This window comes from Columba livia, chromosome 9 (genome assembly GCF_036013475.1).
Source record: "Columba livia isolate bColLiv1 breed racing homer chromosome 9, bColLiv1.pat.W.v2, whole genome shotgun sequence".
In the NCBI taxonomy this organism is placed as follows: domain Eukaryota; kingdom Metazoa; phylum Chordata; class Aves; order Columbiformes; family Columbidae; genus Columba; species Columba livia.
Window position 1 is genome coordinate 1,889,274 of NC_088610.1, and position 17,638 is coordinate 1,906,911.

The 17,638-nt window shown below is 43.0% G+C and overlaps 1 protein-coding gene across 3 annotated transcripts; it reads left to right on the plus strand.

Moving 5' to 3' along the window:
- Nucleotides 1–2,715: 2,715 nt before the first annotated feature.
- MFSD1 (major facilitator superfamily domain containing 1) lies at nucleotides 2,716–17,001 on the plus strand. 3 transcript variants are annotated; one of them, XM_065073427.1, is made up of 17 exons: nucleotides 2,716–2,906; nucleotides 2,983–3,035; nucleotides 3,657–3,769; nucleotides 4,116–4,158; nucleotides 4,679–4,746; nucleotides 5,544–5,652; nucleotides 6,405–6,507; nucleotides 7,255–7,353; nucleotides 8,931–9,042; nucleotides 9,249–9,305; nucleotides 9,950–10,106; nucleotides 10,811–10,908; nucleotides 11,216–11,328; nucleotides 11,812–11,859; nucleotides 12,162–12,222; nucleotides 15,175–15,289; nucleotides 15,551–17,001. In XM_065073427.1, exons 1-17 carry the CDS (start codon nucleotides 2,753–2,755, stop codon nucleotides 15,608–15,610), a joined length of 1,563 nt encoding a protein of 520 aa, XP_064929499.1. In that variant the 5' UTR covers nucleotides 2,716–2,752; the 3' UTR covers nucleotides 15,611–17,001. The 3 variants fall into 3 exon arrangements, with proteins under 3 accessions (XP_064929499.1, XP_064929500.1, XP_064929501.1); XM_065073428.1 differs by lacking the exons at nucleotides 15,175–15,289; nucleotides 15,551–17,001 and adding an exon at nucleotides 14,172–14,979; XM_065073429.1 differs by lacking the exons at nucleotides 15,175–15,289; nucleotides 15,551–17,001 and having other exon boundaries at nucleotides 12,162–12,226.
- Nucleotides 17,002–17,638: the final 637 nt, after the last annotated feature.

The window sequence follows — 17,638 nt, forward strand, 5'->3', positions numbered from 1 at the left end:
TTCACTGAAGACAGTAATAACTAAACTCTGAAAGCTAATAGTTGCTTCACGTGAGTATTTACTATCCAGAGTGTTCAGTGGACTTGATTGATCTGGGCAATGCAAAAAGGTGAGGCCGCAAGCACAAGAATTTTATAGCTCCTATAAAGTACTGTATACAGGTTTTGCTCAATTTTATGCTGTTAAACGAAGCATTTGGTATCATATGGCACTTTAAGTACTTTGATTTATGCTAAGACAGAAATTGCATCTGTAATAAACACTCTAAAGTATGAGTTTAAGAGCAATCTACTGTATTTATTTGTGACATAAACGCTCACCTGCAATGCATTGGAGAACCATCTCAGACTTAACTCACGCTGCACATTGCAGCCATTAAGCTCAGGCACAGCAAGGTCATTCCCAAGGTGAAGATGGAAGCGACTGGGAAGAAAGGGGTGGCACGGCAAATATTTTGAAATAGCAAAGGGAAAAATATTGTCTTTTCACCCGTTAAATATTCTGGATGCATGAGTGTAATTTTTTATTCTACTGTATAGGGTCCTACGTTATATCAAACGAGGCAAAGTACAGATCCAATCTTGTTTAATATGAAATATTTAAGCATACAGCCATGAAAATAACATGAAAACCCCACTGACACATTTGAAGATAAATGTAATAGAATTGCATGTGTTTCAGGTTTATGAAAACTCCCTCAAGGATGAGTGGAAGCACAAGCAACCTGGTTGTACCAGACCGTTCCATGGCTGGGCTTCATGTGAAGAACCCTCCTAGCGTTGCCTTTGCTATTTTGGTATTGAATTAACTATGCTCAGTAGAACCTGCTTAAGCGCAACGTAAAGTAAGAATTTTTAAAGTATTTAGATAGCTTTTTAAATAGTTTGAATAGTTTAATCCTTCCATCTTTGCATATTTTTCTACGATAGTGAAGTTTAACTTTGCTGCGTAGAGCAGCCTGGGTCTGCTGCGGATCAATTTATGGAGCTGGCTGTGCAGTTCACTGCTTTTTGGTGAGGGTTATCTTCCTTGCCCCAAATTATAATGTCTGGGGAATTCCTCTGGTTAGGAGGAATTTTAGGGAGCATTTTCTTTCTGAGAATGATGGTGGGAGGGTAGTTTGAGGACTCTGCTCTTATATTTGTGTCCTGGAGGGAAACTCAAGTGTGTGCATGAACAAAATACCATTTTCTGGGGATCAGTGAGACCTGGGAAGGTACTGGGTGGCACAACAACGGTGTCCTGGAATAATGGGGCTAGTTAGCTAGGAAAAAGACAACATTTTTTTTTCCACATGCAGGCTTTCACCCTTTTATCTGCGTATATAAACCAATCTCCCTTTAGTTATGCCCCCTGCGCAAGCCGAGGTGATCTGCCAGGCGTTACCTTTGAGCTCCCTCAAGCGGCAACGAAACCCCCACGTTTATTGCACAGATTTGCAGTTCAACACCGTGTTTTTAAGAGCAACTACAGTAACCTGACAGAACTGCTCTGATTTCAAGGAATCTAGGCTAATTTGGGACAGCTGAAAACGTGACCTTGTAATTTCTCTTTTGACAGGTCTGTTAAAAGATCTGTCAAGTGAAAAGTAAGTATTTTATGCCCAATAGTACTTTGCAGCAGATATACTAGAAGCACATAGTAACAGTGTGATTTGGAAACTTATTTTGATTTTTCTAGAATGGTTACTGATGAAATTAATGATGGGGTAGCTGCAAAACAAACCTTTTGAGTCACAGAATGCCAGGTAAGACTCAATGCTTTTTTTCCCTATCATCCTGAAAAGGTAAATAAATACTTAAATAACAAGTATTTCTGCCCTCGGTAAGAAAATACTTTAATCAAAATGCACCCTCTGTCACTTAATGACAGGATTCAGGTCATCTTTGGTGTAGGAAGATGGATTTTTTCAGAAGGCCGGACCTTTGAACAAGTGGCTTTTCCAAGGGTTTGTCAAACATGGGCCATCCTTTTTGGACCAAACAACGTGAGTAAAATGACTTTAGTAGCTGAAACGTGGATTTGCTGTCTGTGCAAATGAGCCAATTTCCTGTTTATTACAGACTTGCTCACGTCTGGATGCTGGAACAAAGCCAGGGCGCCAGAAAGAAAAGGAACAGGCATTATACACAAATCTTATCCCCACTCAGGGCAGTCCTAAAGAGCCAATTGGTTACACATTTGCATATTGGTCCCATAATAATTTTAGTGAATAAGGAGCAGCGTTGAGGTAAAGGACACTTTATCCAATGGCCCACAGATGTGTTATAACAAGACTCAACTAATTGTGTGGGCTTCAGAGTGTCTAAAGGTAGCCTCTGTAGTTTATGATCAGGTGTTTTGCAAGTCACGCTTTATTAGAGGAGCAGACTGACCTAAAACTGGAAGAATTTACATATCTTTAGGTTAGCTGTTGCTGACAGGATTCATTCTTTCAAGTGGTAATGACCACACTGCCCTCACCGTACTGTGAAGTCAGTTTAGAGGCATGTTTAGGGGGATTTTAAGCTGGTTGTGTGGGGTTTTTTTCGCTGTTTTAACTCAGAAGCCTCATTAGTTGTAGTACGTGGTGCTCAGGATTTTATACGTTTTCATTTGAGCGACTTTCCCGCTTCAGACAGACGGGGCAGCTTTGAGGCGCTTTAGGCCGCACCGCCATGGCGGCTGCGGTTGCCGTAGCAACCAGCCGCGGCGCACTGTGGGCCGGGCGCGCTCACGTGAGCAGTGGGGAGGTCACGTGACGGCGGCCGCGATGGCGGAGGAGGAGGAGGAGCGGGCGCTGCTGGGCCCCGATGGCGGCGGCCGCGCTGTCCCGGGCTCCCCCCGCGCCCTGCCCGCACTCTGCGACCCGCGGCGCCTGCCGCACCGCCTCCTGGTTCTCGGCTTCATGTGCTTCCTGGGCTTCGGTGGGCGATGGGGGGTGTGGGGATGCCGGGCAGAGCGCTGAGGCCCCGGCGCTGAGGTGACTCTTTCTCCTTGCAGGCAGCTACTTCTGCTACGACAACCCGGCCGCTCTGCAGACGCAGGTTCAGCGGGTGAGTAGCTGCCCGGGGCGGTGTCCTTGTTGCTGAGCACTTCTGCTTGGCTGCTTACTCTGTGATTGCCTGGAATATTGTGTCTAGTTCTGGGCCCCTCAGTTCCAGCAGGACAGGGAACTGCTGGAGAGAGTCCAGCGCAGCCACCAAGATGCTGAAGGGAGTGGAGCATCTCCCGTGTGAGGAAAGGCTGAGGGAGCTGGGGCTCTTTAGTTTGGAGAAGAGGAGACTGAGGGGGGACCACAGTTATCAATAATGTAATGGTTATCAATATGGAAAGGGTGAGTGTCAGGAGGATGGAGCCAGGCTCTTCTTGGTGACAACCAGTGATAGGACCAGGGGCAGTGGGTGCAAACTGGAACGCAGGAGGTTCCACTTAAATTTGAGAAGAAACTTGTTCCTGGTGAGGGTGGTAAAGCCTGGCCCAGGCTGCCCAGGGGGTTGTGGAGTCTCCTTCTGTGCAGACATTCCAACCCGCCTGGACACCTTCCTGTGTAACCTCATCTGGGTGTTCCTGCTCCATGGGGGGATTGCACTGGGTGAGCTTTCCAGGTCCCTTCCAACCCCTGACGTTCTGAGATTCTGTAATTGCTCCTTTTAATATCCCACTCCTTTATGTAGGATATGAAGGTGAACACGGCTCAGTTCATGTCGCTCTACGCTTGGTATTCCTGGCCCAATGTGGTTCTTTGCTTCTTTGGAGGTTTTCTGATCGACAGAGTGTTTGGGATACGGTAAGTGTGGTGTTAGCATCGCTTATGGTCAGTGGATGGTAGAGTTAAAGTGTGTGTGAAACGTGATAGTCAATAATAAGACTTTTTAAAATTATTTGTATACGATCTAGGAATTTCCATTGGCATATCAGAGCTTCTTTCCCTTTGTGGCTTAAATAAAGTGGTTTCAAAATTACCGGTGTCTGTACTATGGTTTTTTTAATGAAGCTGTCAAGCTGTGGTATGTAGTACAGAGAACTTTTATTGAATTTCAACCTCCCCGTTTTCCTTCCTGTAAGTCTAATATAGTGTTTTATAGGGAAAAAAGCTTCTAGCTATGCATTAAGTAACTTTATTTTTCTTACAGGTTGGGCACTATAATATTTAGTGTCTTTGTTTGTGTCGGGCAGGTAAGTGCAGTTGAGAGGGTGAAGGATGATACGTGTTTGAAGCTTCTCTGCGAGGGGTGGGGTGGGAAAGAAGCCCAAATAGTTTCTGGCTCTGTGTGTATTTCAGATGGAAGTAGGCAAAGAGAACTGAAATGGGAGAACCCTGAGTTGTGTTGGGGGAACTGGGGACCTCAAAAGATGAGTGAAATAAGAATGTGAAGGAAGCGAATGTTGTATCTGTTTGACACGAAACTACCGTGTACGTGTGTTGGGACAGGGTGTGAGGATAAAGGTGAGGAATGACTTGAGGTGTTTTCTGAGTGCAGTTTGGGGGGGAAGGTTGGGTGTTGTGTAGCCAGCAGGATGATGCATAGAGGGAGCAAAGGCGAAAAGCTGGGGGTAGGACGTGTAGTAGTAGCAGCTGTGAAGTATTTCTGCAGGTCTGGGAAGGGAAAATCACTTTTCTTTCTGTTGCAAAAGGGTTTTAGTTCCGTACTTCAAGTATAAAATTATAACTTTTCCTTAAATGTTTATGTGACAGGTGATTTTTGCTTTGGGAGCTCTACTTAATGCTTTCTGGCTGATGGATGCGGGCAGATTCATATTTGGGTAAGTCCAGGAGAGAACAGCGTGTGCTCTTTGGGGTAAGGACTGTATTCCTGTGGCCTAGAAAACTGCTCCTGTGTTTCCACTCAGAGACAAAATTGTTGGATTTGGGGCATTTATAAAGTCGAGACATACAAGACCTGCGGTCACATTTCCAGTCCAACTTACAGTTAGAAAACAAAAAAATAGGGCTTTGTAGGTCTTACTGAATTCAGGAATTATGAAGCTACGCAAATAAAGACAAGCAGTGAGCTGATAAAACTGTGCTAGTCCTCCTTTGCTCTTAATTCTTACTTTTCTGAGTAAAAAGAACTCTTGGTGACAACGAAGAGAACAGGGCTGCTATGGTGGCAAGAAATGAGGGCAGATGTCAAATTGTGAACGTGCCACAGCATAAAAACGTTAGAAAATCTGACCAACTGTGTTGGCGGATGGGCAGATGACTCAATTAAATTCAGATTCCAGGTAGAGTATCTGCTTTCGGTTTCATTTGGGTCGGGATTGTACCACTCAGTTCTTTAATGCAGAAGAGAAATGAGTAGCTTCTCCCTATGGATTTAATTTCTGTAAATGACCAAGAGCAATTATAATAGCACTTAAAAATACTTAAAATACTTTGCACTCTTAATTATTCTTAAAACACTGCAATTGTCTTGTGAATTGTCTTCAAAACGCCTTGCAAATATGCATTAGATCTGGCTGCACATAGCATAATTTCTCTGCAGTGCTGCCAGCAACGCATAGATGGCTTCCTTGTTGCAGATAACGTGTTTTGTGTCGTGCCTTCCTTCTTTTTTTAGAATAGGCGGAGAGTCCTTAGCGGTGGCACAAAACACGTACGCCGTCAGTTGGTTTAAAGGGAAGGAGTTAAACCTTGTGTTTGGATTACAGCTCAGCATGGCCAGAATAGTAAGTGTGAAGCTGGATGGCTTTTATTCATGGGCTTTAAGGTGTGCGCAGCATTTCTGGTGCTTCCTGGGGAGTTTTAGTTATAAATGGATATGATGTTTAAAGTGTTAAAAACGTGTGGTAAATAGGCAAGAGATACGCAGGGAAAAGGGTTAATAAGATTTCTGAGAACCTGTCAAACTTCCGCAGCATCCTGTGGTGCCTCCAACCACGAGGGTATTTTCCTCGGTACAAGAGTGTGAGCTGGTCACAGCTGGGTCTGGGTTGATGTTGAGGCTGTTGCTAATTAGCAGTTGCCTCATCTCAGCTGAACTGTAGTTAATTGAGTGTTGTTAACCTTGGGAGTCAGTCCCTTCTCTGGGGGCAGAAGGGGAGTTCAAAATGAAAGTGCTTTTTCCTGATGCCTCTCAGGTGGGAATCCCGTTTTCTTTAACGTGTCGTATTAAATTCAGCTCAGTTTATGAGCTAATGCAGTGTGCGATGTGGATTTTGTGGCACTTCTAATGTCCCCATCTAAACGCTGTTAGAATTGTACAAAATTTCAGATAGGGACGGTATATTGTTGTCGCAATGGTTGATTTATTACAAACACTGACCAAACCAGCAGGGAATAATTTTATCATTGTTGCTGGTGGTTTATGTTCCCTGTGTAGCATCTTAAACACTGTTCAGTAAGCAGTCTGCCTGATGTTCTTTTTGAATTAATACAATTGTGAAGTACATTCTTCTTCATGTGAGTCTGTTCTGCCTAGGGGAGCACAGTGAACATGAACATCATGGGATGGATTTACTCCAGAGTTCAAGATCTTCTGGGCTATGCTGGTCCCAGTACTCTTGGCTTAACTCTCATGATAGGTCAGTAGTATTCTGAATTGATGTCACCTGCTGTTTGAGGTTTCTCCATTTGAACAGCACGTGTACAGGCTAATGATTTCTTACTCACTTGAAAGTAGGATGAATATATTTGAGATTAGGAAGAGCAATTCAAACAGTGTTCGTATTGATGGCTAGTGTTCTTCTGGCGAGTGTGTGATTACTGCATCTGATAAAATGCTGTGTGATTTTTGTGGCTGCCAAATTCAAGTTTGTATCTTATGGAGATGAAACATTTAACATGCTTTGAGTAAGAGACAGACTTGAAACATTTTCTGAAGGGCATCGTGGCAAAGCTGGTTTGTAGTTGTCTGTGTAAAAGTGAAATTTCAGCTCCCTTTGGATCCATGTGCTTTTCCTTCAGAGAGTGGGTATTAATTATGGCCCTGGTGCTGGTAACAAGGCTCAGGCTTTATTTCTGTGGTTATGAGGTACAAATGAGGAGCTTGGCTCTGCCGGGTGGTGGTAATGTTTTAAATAAAATAAATGTAGCTCCATGTTTGCACTCCAGTTCAAGGCAGACGTCTCATGTGGCAGGCTTCAGTATTTATTACACTTTTTTATTTAATACACCTTACTCTTTGAATTGCATAGCTATTGATTCCTGTGCATAAGAGGCGCTGGTGTTAAACTTGACATATCTTTACCTATCTGATACAAACTACACTGTGTTTAAAAGCCAAATTACTGCTTGAGTCACCAACTAAACATTGTGTTGCCTCTTTGCAGGCGGCGTAACGTGTCTCTTCTCGCTGGGCTGCGCGTTAATCCTCGCTTACCTGGACAGGAGAGCAGAGAAGCTCCTTCATAAAGAACAGGGGAAAACGGGTGAGTGGGGCGGCTGAACCTGCCCTGGGCTTCGTTCTTTCAGTCCGTAACAGACTCTTCCAGTTACTCTGTCCACGTTTGTATTTTATGGAATTCAGCGGCTGCTGCTTAATATCTTTTTCACAGTTATAGCTTTAATCATAACTATTAGTTCATTTTTATATCAGTAGGAAATTTTACAGCTTTAAACACCAGTTTACAGGCAGGTGCGCTACCTGCTTTGTTTATAAAGCATGTGGAGAGCCTCCCAGTTCACATCAGTTTGGTCCGTGCCATTGCCACTGATACTTTGTTTTGTTGGAACTGGTCTTATTCCCTTTAATAGGTGTGCAAAACCTTGTGGCTTTTCCCCATTGGTGTGTGGTGGGTTGAGTTTTCTGTGTGGGAGAGTTTAGACCAATTAAACTAAATTTGAGACCCAAGTAAGAGCCATCCAGCGGGACCTGGACAGGCTGGAGAGTTGGGCAGGGAATAACCTGATGAAATTTAACAAGGGAAAGTGTAGAGTCCTGCATCTGGGCAGGAACAACCCCAGGTTCCAGTATAGGTTGGGAAATTACATATTAGAGAGCAGTGTAGGGGAAAGGGACCTGGGGGTCCTGGGGACAGCAGAGTGACCATGAGCCAGCACTGGGCCCTTGTGGCCAGGAAGGCCAATGGTACCTGGGGTGGGTTAGAAGGGGAGTGGCTAGTAGATCGAGAGAGGTTCTCCTGCCCCTCTACTCCGCCCTGGTGAGACCACATCTGGAATATTGTGTCCAGTTCTGGGCCCCTCAGTTCCAGCAGGACAGGGAACTGCTGGAGAGGGTCCAGCGTAGGGCAACCAAGATGATTAAGGGAGTGGAGCATCTCCCTTATGAAGAAAGGCTGAGGGAGCTGGGGCTCTTTAGTTTGGAGAAGGGGAGACTAAGGGGTGACCTCATTAATGTTTATAAATATATAAAGGGTGAGTGCCATGAGGATGGAGCCAGGCTCTTCTCGGTGGCAAACAATGATAGGACAAGGGGTAATGGGATCAAACTGGAACACAAGAGGTTCCGCTTAAATTTGAGAAAAAACTTCTTCTCAGTGAGGGTAACAGAGCACTGGCCCAGGCTGCCCAGGGGGGTTGTGGAGTCTCCTTCTCTGGAGACATTCAAAACCCGCCTGGACATGTTCCTGTGCGACCTCACCCAGGCGTTCCTGCTCCAGCGGGTGGATTGGACTGGATGATCTTTTGATGTCCCTTCCAATCCCAAACATACTGTGATACTGTGATATAACGTGAGGCTTCAGCCATGAACTTTGTGGATGAACCATCTCCTTGAAATAGTAGCTTGTGTTTAATTCCGCTGCAAAAGACTTTGAGAGGCTTCAGAGAACTTGCCCATCCAGCTTAATGTGGGAGAGACAATTTATTCTTGGCTTTGGCGCTGTTGATTGTGTGTTCTTAATCAACTCCCACTGTGTGAACTTTATACAAGAGAGTAGATGGTGGCAGGAACGTGTCCTGTGCTCTCCTTGATGTTTATTTGGTGTGGCTGAATTTCACATTTCTTACGCTGACGGAAACAGTGTTGTCTCTTGTCCCGCTCCAGGTGAAGTGATCAAGCTGACGGATGTGAAGGACTTCTCCTTGTCCTTGTGGCTTATATTTGTCATCTGTGTCTGCTACTACGCAGCGGTTTTTCCTTTCATTGGCCTTGGAAAGTAGGTGTCTCTCACTTATTTAGCTGTTCCCCTTGAATTTGGTTGGAGGTGCAGGGATCCCTGTGATGGGATGGATGCTTACGACAAAGCTAAACAGCTCTATTTAAAATTTTTCTGTAAACAATGTCTTTACTTTGTCTAGCTTAATTTTTCTTTCATGTCACACAATTGTGCATTTTTCTGAATGTTTTTGGTTTCTTTTCCAGAGTTTTCTTTATTGAGAAATTCAGATTCTCATCTCAAGAAGCAAGTGCAATTAACAGGTATATTGTGGTTGACTTCACTAGTAAGCAATTAACAGGTATATTGTGGTTGGTTTAACACATGCGCTGCTGCGTTCTGGGGGTGTCTGTATCTCACCACGTGGGAGGAAGTCTGGGATCTACTCTTGCAGGTGGTGACTTGTATTGAAGTGAACACAGATTTCACGTGGCCCGAGGAATAATTGGGACGTGTGGGTATATTTTAAATAGGAATATCTTAGATGTTCACATTGAGGAATTGGAAAGAAAAGGCTCTGTCTGAAGGGCGTTATTTTGGCATTTGGTGATTTCCCTCTGAGTGATAGAGATAGTTAATAGCAGCACTAAATGAACTACGTTTTCCTAGTTTGTAGATGAATTTGTGATGTAGCGAAAAACCAAAACACTTGCTGGTATATGATTCCAAGGGCTCTGAGTATGTCACGATTTCCTTGCATGTTGGATCTTTTCATGTCCTCAGACCTTTGGGGAATTTTGAGTTGTGGATTCTGTTGTTAGGGGTTATTTTGTGTGTCTGCGGTTTTTCTTATTGCCTCGCAGGTGACAAGGGAATATGTTTTACCTGGAGACACCAGTATTGTGTGACAGTTAAAGCTTCCCATGGCTAGCTGGTGTTCTGTTCTCTTATTTTTATTCTTTTGTAGTATTGTGTATATCATATCAGCACCCATGTCCCCTGTCTTTGGTCTCCTGGTGGATAAAGTTGGAAAGAACATCATCTGGGTTTTATGTGCTGTCGTAACTACGCTCGCTTCTCATATTATGTTGGCTTTTACCTTCTGGAACCCCTGGATAGCAATGGTAACTAATTCTCTGAGACTTGTAGCTAAATATGATAAGAAATGGAGTTGATGTTGAATTATTCTGCGTAATTTGCCACTGTTTTCTGAGCGTTCCGTCAGTCCTCAAAACCTATTCTGATATCCATGGCTTTAAGAAGGATATATAATACTATGTGAAACTGAGTTTAAAACTAAAGGTGGTGCAAAAGCAAAGAATGCGCGATACAGGCAAAACTACGGTGAGGTGTCTGCAGCCACTTTCAGTGACTTCAAACTGTCTCTGACGTGCTGTATTGGATAGTGGTAAAATCTTTGCTATTGATTTCCCCATCCTAGGGCGGATTCCCTGAGAAATTGCATCTGAACCTCAGGTTTACCCACTTAACTACAGCACTCACCAGCGTATCAGGGTTAAAAATGGGGTCTTCGTTTTTCAGGTATTTTTCTAGTGAGTTGCAGCACTGATCTTTGCCTCTGGATATTCACGTCAGGCTCTTTACTTAATGCCAGCTAAATACGCTTTAGTTTGTGGGTCACTCCTGGATAAAATCATCTTTCTGTCTAAATGTGCATGTTTATTTAGAACCAGATTGCAAAACCTATTACTTTAACTCTTCTCTTTTGGGAGAAAAGGGAAAACCAACCTGTGAACTTGTTAGAAGCTTACAGCAAAAATGCATCTCATCTAGCATCTGTTTCCGTGTTTCTTCTTTATTTCCCCAGTGTTTGCTCGGAGTGGCCTACTCGCTGCTGGCCTGTGCCCTGTGGCCCATGGTGGCCTTTGTTGTCCCCGAACACCAGCTGGGAACCGCGTATGGCTTGTAAGTACTTATGTCTGTCTGTCCTGCTCTGCAGCGGCCTCGTACTGATACTGAACCACTGCATATGGAGCAGTTCTAACAGTTAACTGTTAATAGCTCCTCCAGGTTCTGTCTGGAGGGAAATCTTGTGTAGTTTCAGGATGTGTGCGCGTGGTCGATGCACAGAAACTGCTGCAAAACTGCAGAGTTGCGACTGTCATATGTCATAACAAACAGCGAGGAGTTCATCTTATTGTTGAGTGCCACTAACGGTGTTTTCTGTCCCAATAAGTTTCTGCTCGGCGGTAACGCTTTGTTTCTGTGTTAGCATGCAGTCTATCCAGAACCTGGGGCTGGCAATTATTGCCATAGCAGCGGGGATGATTCTGGACACAAGAGGATACTTGTTTCTTGAAGTCTTCTTCTGTGCTTGTGTTTGCTGTAAGTATTAACAACATTGACAATGGATTCCGTACTTTCAGGAAGCTTTAGTAGGCTTTTTTCTTAATATTTCCTGTAAAACAATAATAACTCCTTTCTTATGCTTAGATAGAGGTTTCACTTGGGGCAACGTTGAAAGTAACTCAGGCCTAGTGAAGTGTTTTGTGGTTTTCTTGAAGCAATTTAGTGGAAGTGGTTTCAGTGTTTTGGAAAGAAACAGTAGAAGGGTGGGTGAATGATACTCTTCCAGGCTCTGTTTATGAGGGCTGTTATTAATATAACTAAAACTGAAATAACCTTTTCTGAGCTACCGTGCTACTTAGGACACAGCGGAACTTTCAAAAGCAATTGAGACGCTGCTGGCAAAAATCTCTACGCAGTTAAAACTGTCGTGAAAAATCTTACTTGTTGCTTAGTTGTATGTTCAAGCTGTTCTTCCGTTGTAAATTTATTGTCAGCTAAAACAACTTCTTTTTTTTCTAGTGTCACTAATAGCCGTAGTCATGCTGTACTTTGTGAATCACTTCACCGGTAGGTGTTTTCAGCTTCTCTTGACATCTGTTTTTATCGTAATTCTTGAAATTACCAAGCTGGTAACTTCAGGTGGAGTTGTAGGGTCCTGTGGCAGGTGCTGTAGCTCATGGCTTTGGTACCAGGAGCATCTCTGGATGCGGCCGGTCCTTGTAACATCATCTTCGCTGCTGCTGTAGTGTGTGAAATTCCTCCACTGGTTTGTCAAGCGCTCCGAGAATGTCTGTAGTGAAGTGTGATATCAAAGATATAATACAAAAAGTTGGATTTTGCTAAGTTTCAAAGTGCATAATCTGTTGCAGGTGGCGATCTCAACTGGTCTGCAAAGAAAAGGGAAAAATTGCAAAAAGTAGCTGCGACCGAGTAAGTATAAAGAACAATGAAGAGCGGTGTCCTTACGAAATGTTTAACGTGAACTAATGAAGTAGATGACTCAAGTCAGTCTCTTTGGTCGGTCTGTCATTTGTATTGAGTGTTCATTCTTTCTTACCACTTAGTAGCAGGATTTCGTATTCCTGCCTCCTGTGAATGAATAATTAGAGGAAGCAGTAATTAACCAGGTGTCCTTTCCTAGCACTCTTTGTTGCTGTTTTCCTTCGATGGCTTTCCAGCTGAGTGGAACTGAGATGTGTTTAAAACATGTTGTATTGCTTGTTTAAAAAGTGGCTTATTTACATGGTGGGTACCTGACCCAGTCAGCACAAACAGGACCTGCGTTTAACGTCAGGTAATACACGGACCAGTTCTTTTTAAGTGTCATTAAAAGCTGGATCTCTCTTTGGAAGACACTGCACTCCAGTCACGTCCCCTTCACTTTCCGCTTGCTCCTCTTGCTCTTTTATTTAGAATTCTTAATTTAACTTGTCTCTGAAAACCGTGGCTTGAGCCTAAATTGCAGCGCTAATGTGAAACTCAGTTTGCGGTCAGATCTGTATCATAAATGTTATTCGTTACAGTGGAAAGTTTCCATTTTTAGAGAGAAAATGGGGCAGGGTATTTCAGTCAAGTGGAATCCATTTCCTTTAAAAGGAAACGGAACACTTGAGGTGGGCTTGGGGCAGAAATTACTCAAATAGGCAAATGTTGAGAGTTTTGTCCAAGTAAGCAAATGCCATTTTGCAGGAGACTTGAATGTCTTGCTTCTTCTCTACAGAAATAAGTACAATGGTGCTTTTCAGAATAACAGCTTTAGAGATCCTCTTCCTTGGCTTAGTTTGTCTCAATGACCTTGTTGAAGATGATGCTTCTAGTAGTGTTGCAGCACCTAGAATTGTGTTACCTTCTCCTAGTTCCAATTAGTGCTGTGAGGATTAAAAAGAAGTGCATTGGAGACTGTAATGTCAATGGGGATAATATCTTAGTTAATTTATTGATTATTTTAATGTATTTAAAGCAAGTGTTTATTTGCTTAAGGGTACAACTCAGTCTCTAAGAAACCTGAGGTTTTGCTTCTCTGATTTGAGTTTGTTTTGGTGAGAATGTGACGGAACTGCTGGAGAGGGCAGAGTATGTTGCATTTTGTGGCTCTGGTCACAGCTCAACATTTGTGATGTGAAGGAAAGTGACTGTGCAGCCGTGTCCCGGCTTCCACCACATCACCTGTAGAATTCAAGCTGCTTGTCTGTGAGCAACACTGATTTTTTTTTTTTTCCTTTTGAAATACTTTCTATTCTGACAATAATTCAGCTCAGTGAGTCTCTTCACATCTTGAAGTTCACTTGCCTGTAATGTTGTTGGAATTCTTTACTTTTTTTGAATAGGTAACTACATTTCACCTGCAGATATTCTACATCTCACAGCTTATATATAAAAGTTTGTTCCAGATAAATACTTTGTTAATGAGACACCTCTTATAAATGGACTTTATGGATTTCTTTAGAACTAGGCTTGTCCATGTGGTGATACTTCAGTTAGGCTTGAGACAAACAAAAAGTCTTGTCCACAAGGTCTGGCCGGGTGACTTGTGGTGGGTGTAATGTGGGTTTGGTTCTTGTCCTAATTCCTGGGCTTGTTACACAACAGGAAAGCTCAAGGAAACCAAAACCTCCCCAGACGTGGTGAGGACGATGGCTTAGTTGTAATGAGTGTCATCTTTGGGCCAAAAGGTCGCAGCCGGTTTTAAATACAACAAAACCCACCTCGTACCCAGGAGTTTGGTGTCCGCACAGAGCCGCTGTTTGCTCTGCTTGGCCATGGGGTGTGGAATGCTCCCAGAATGTCCTGTGAACTCGTCTCCGTATTAGCGTGTGCTGTGGGGTACGGTGTCTTAGAACAATGGTTTTCAGTAATTTTTATTACAATGTGTTTTGCAGAAAAGAAATTTGAATAGCAAATACCATCCAGAAGTGGGGAGCGTTTGATCAGCATCATGTCATCTTGAAGAATTGTAGTTTGTAGTTGGGTGGTCAGCACTGGACAGGAGTCCTTTGGAAAACCCCCAGCACGTTAAGTTTGTTTTTCCAAGAAATGGCCGAATATTCTGCTTTGTAAACAGTTTTAACTAGTGCCAAGTCATCTCTTAATTTGAACAGACTGGGTTGATGGTGGTTTTTACCTCGTTTAAGCTCTGTGGCGGGAGCAGGTACTCTGCAACCCAAGACAAACGCGGTCAGCTTAAGATAAAGCGTGGTATTAAGTGTCTTCTATGTGCAGCACAACGGTTTTGCTGGGGGTGGAGATTTCTTAACGTAACGGCACTTTATGTTCTGTAATAAGGCTCAGTGCCCTACAGAGCTTGGAAACGGGTCCCCGTTACTGCCTTTGTCACGGTCTTAATGCAAAACTCTGTCTTAAACTGAGTGTATTTAGAGCTCTGTTCAGTCCTGTTACTTTTAAAGACTTAAGCGGAAAAGGGGCGACGACGCTTTGCTCAGATCTTGCCTCCTTTGCAGGACACTGCTGTTAATTCCGAAGGCTGCTGAGCAGTCTTTTGTTTGCCTTCTTTGATGATTGATTCTTTTTTGTATTGTAATCTTTATTATAAGGAGTGAAAGCTTGTTTAATAAAGCGATAGTGAAAATTGGTACAAAAGCTCACTGGGCGCCTTGTAATCTGTGAAAAGCAAAAGGTTTATCTTTCTACCAAAGTCTTGGAATCTAAATAAAAGGAAACTGCAGAAAACAGCCTCTCTCTTTCTTTATGCGGAATTAGAGTAATCCATACACATCTTAGTCTTGTTTAATCTGATATACGGTCTCCATCTAGAAACATTACAGGCTTTTTCTAGTTATTCAAAATAAAGCTGCATACACAAGATGAAGTTGCTTGGGTTTGCACTCCAGAGTGCAAATAGCTTAAACCAATTTTCTTTTCCAGAGCAGAAGAACAAGAGAGACTCAGACGTCAAAATGAAGATGACTTGGCTAAATTGCAGCCAAAACCCGATGGCTTTAGTTTAAGGAATAAATACCTCTCCAAACTAGGCGCTCAGGTATTAGTAACAAAGTAGAGGGGTTTTAATAACTAAGAATAGAACAATTAGATGTTTATTTTAAGAACTTATTGTTTCAAATAGCCAACAAATCAACCTCTGATTAAAATGCCGAATGTGTGCTTATTCTCAAAAATGAAGTCTCACCAGTGGTAATTAAAATTCTAATGAAGAAAATGGAAATGAATCAATGGCTGGCAAACCGAACACGTTGAGGAGACTTATTATGATGCATGATTTCTTAATTTTATCTTTTTGCAGCTACCAGATAATTATTCTTCCTGTTTATCGACAATGGTACACAGAAGCGTGTTGAAATAGCATCTTGCCCCACCGAAGTTCCCAGTACACAAAACCTTGTTTCTGGTACTCAGAGCAGCGAAAGCACAAGGACACCCCGCGCTTTTCTGCAAGCCTAGATCCTAGTTCTAAAACACTTGGCTTAAGCTCCCCCTCCGCACTGTGAGTAATTAACACAGATACCCATGAAGAATCATCTGGCTGTTTATTTGAACCCTGAGCTACGTACTACACCCTCCTGTCTGAAATACTCCGTGAGTAGCTCGAGTTAATAGCAAAGACTTGATTTCTTCAACGATGTGTGAAATGCGGAAGCTTCGTTTTGGTAATTGCTGTAAAATGAGCCCCGATGTGGGGATGAGTTATACAGCTCCTCAAGTTGGACGGCTTGGTTACCAGCTAGGAAATGGTCTGTTTCGTTTTTCTTATAGAAAAGATTGAAGAAAGATTACTTTCTTGTTTTGGTCCAAGCAAATATTGCAGAGGAAAGCAGATTATGCAGTTTCAGTGTTACAGTTCAAAAAGCGCTGGCCCTGGAATTTAACACCAGGTCACAGGCTTAGCAATAAACCTCATGTAAGTCCTGGTTAATGTGAAAATTGATGGTTTTTTAAGAGATTGCGGCTAAAAAGGATGGAAAGAGTTAAATGCCAGAAATGAAGTTGGGCATTCAGTGGAAAAATGTTCAGATTTTATAATGAAACTTAACACTTTTCCCTAATTTCAGGGAAGGGCTTGTTGCGGAACAGCTGGTTCCCAGTAACTCCTGCAGAGTGATTTTTCCTGGTTTTTGTTACATATAAAGACTCGCTTATGTAATTGGACAAACTCCGCCTAAATGAAGCTAATCTTACTTCAAAAGGCAAGAGCGTCTGGGTTGCTGGAGCAAGAATTGCTGCCATACGGGTACAAGTGCAAGTGCACAGGGTGGGTGAGTTTCCTTGGCTCATTTCAGGGTGTCTTCGTGTGCCACAAGATGCTTCGACTAATTAATTGGCGGACTGCAAAGAAGGTAGTTTATCGTAATTATGTTACATTATACCTCCATTATTTTTCTACGTACACTAATTTAAGCAGAACTTCTGGAACTTGTGGTCTTCAGATTTTTTTTTTAAAGATACTTTCCAGTGGAGATTTCTTTCATGTTCCTGAAAGATTAAGATTATCTTCCTGAAAGACTAAGCCAGGGCTGGTTTGGTCCATAGGAAAATGAAGTAGCAGGTTGTGAACTCTGCTGAGCTCGCTGCCCAAGAGGAGCAGTAGGCTGACCTGGGATATTTAGTATCTTTATTGGTGCTTTCTGTGCTCCCTTTGAGAACCCAACACTCGGAGAATGGTTGATGCAAATTGGTTTATTTTTCCTTGTAGACTTGTGAATTCTGGGTCTTTTTAAATAAAAGCTTTCAATGGAAGCTGGCACCTGTATTTTTCCTTATCTGGCTGTTTGGTGATAGGTCGTTGCCCTTGGTGGTTGTTGACACGTATACATACAATATTTTTATATTAAACAAGCATGACTTCTGCTTTCCCCTGAGAAATACATGGAGTTTCTGGGGAAGTGTATTTCTGAGGATCCAAAGGCAAAGTTTCCCCTGGTTCCCTCCACTGATGGGTTGGTTCATTTGTCTTTCTTGGGGATGGATTTAGATTCTTCTGTTGCTCTCCATCTCGTTCAGCTGCCTGCTTCTCTAATCCTGCCCTGTTGTGGTTGTAGGTAACTCTTCCGCTGTTGGCTCTAGGTTGGGATTTTGCGTGTGACATGATGGTAACTGTGAACTTAATGTCTTGTTGAATTCCGTGTACCCTTGAGCATCCTGTGATGGACTTTGGTAAATATGTTCTAACTTTCCCATGTCAGCTCAACTCCAACCACCCTCACCTTTCCTTTCTGAGGGATTTCAGCCTGTTGATTTCCTTCACTTTGGTTGTGGAGCATTCGGGAGCATCTGCCCTTTGTTCCTTTATCCCTGAGTATATTTGTGGTAGGACAGGGCGTTCCTCCTGCTCTCAGCAGCCTCTCTGCGCCCAGCCCTGCATCACAACATCTCG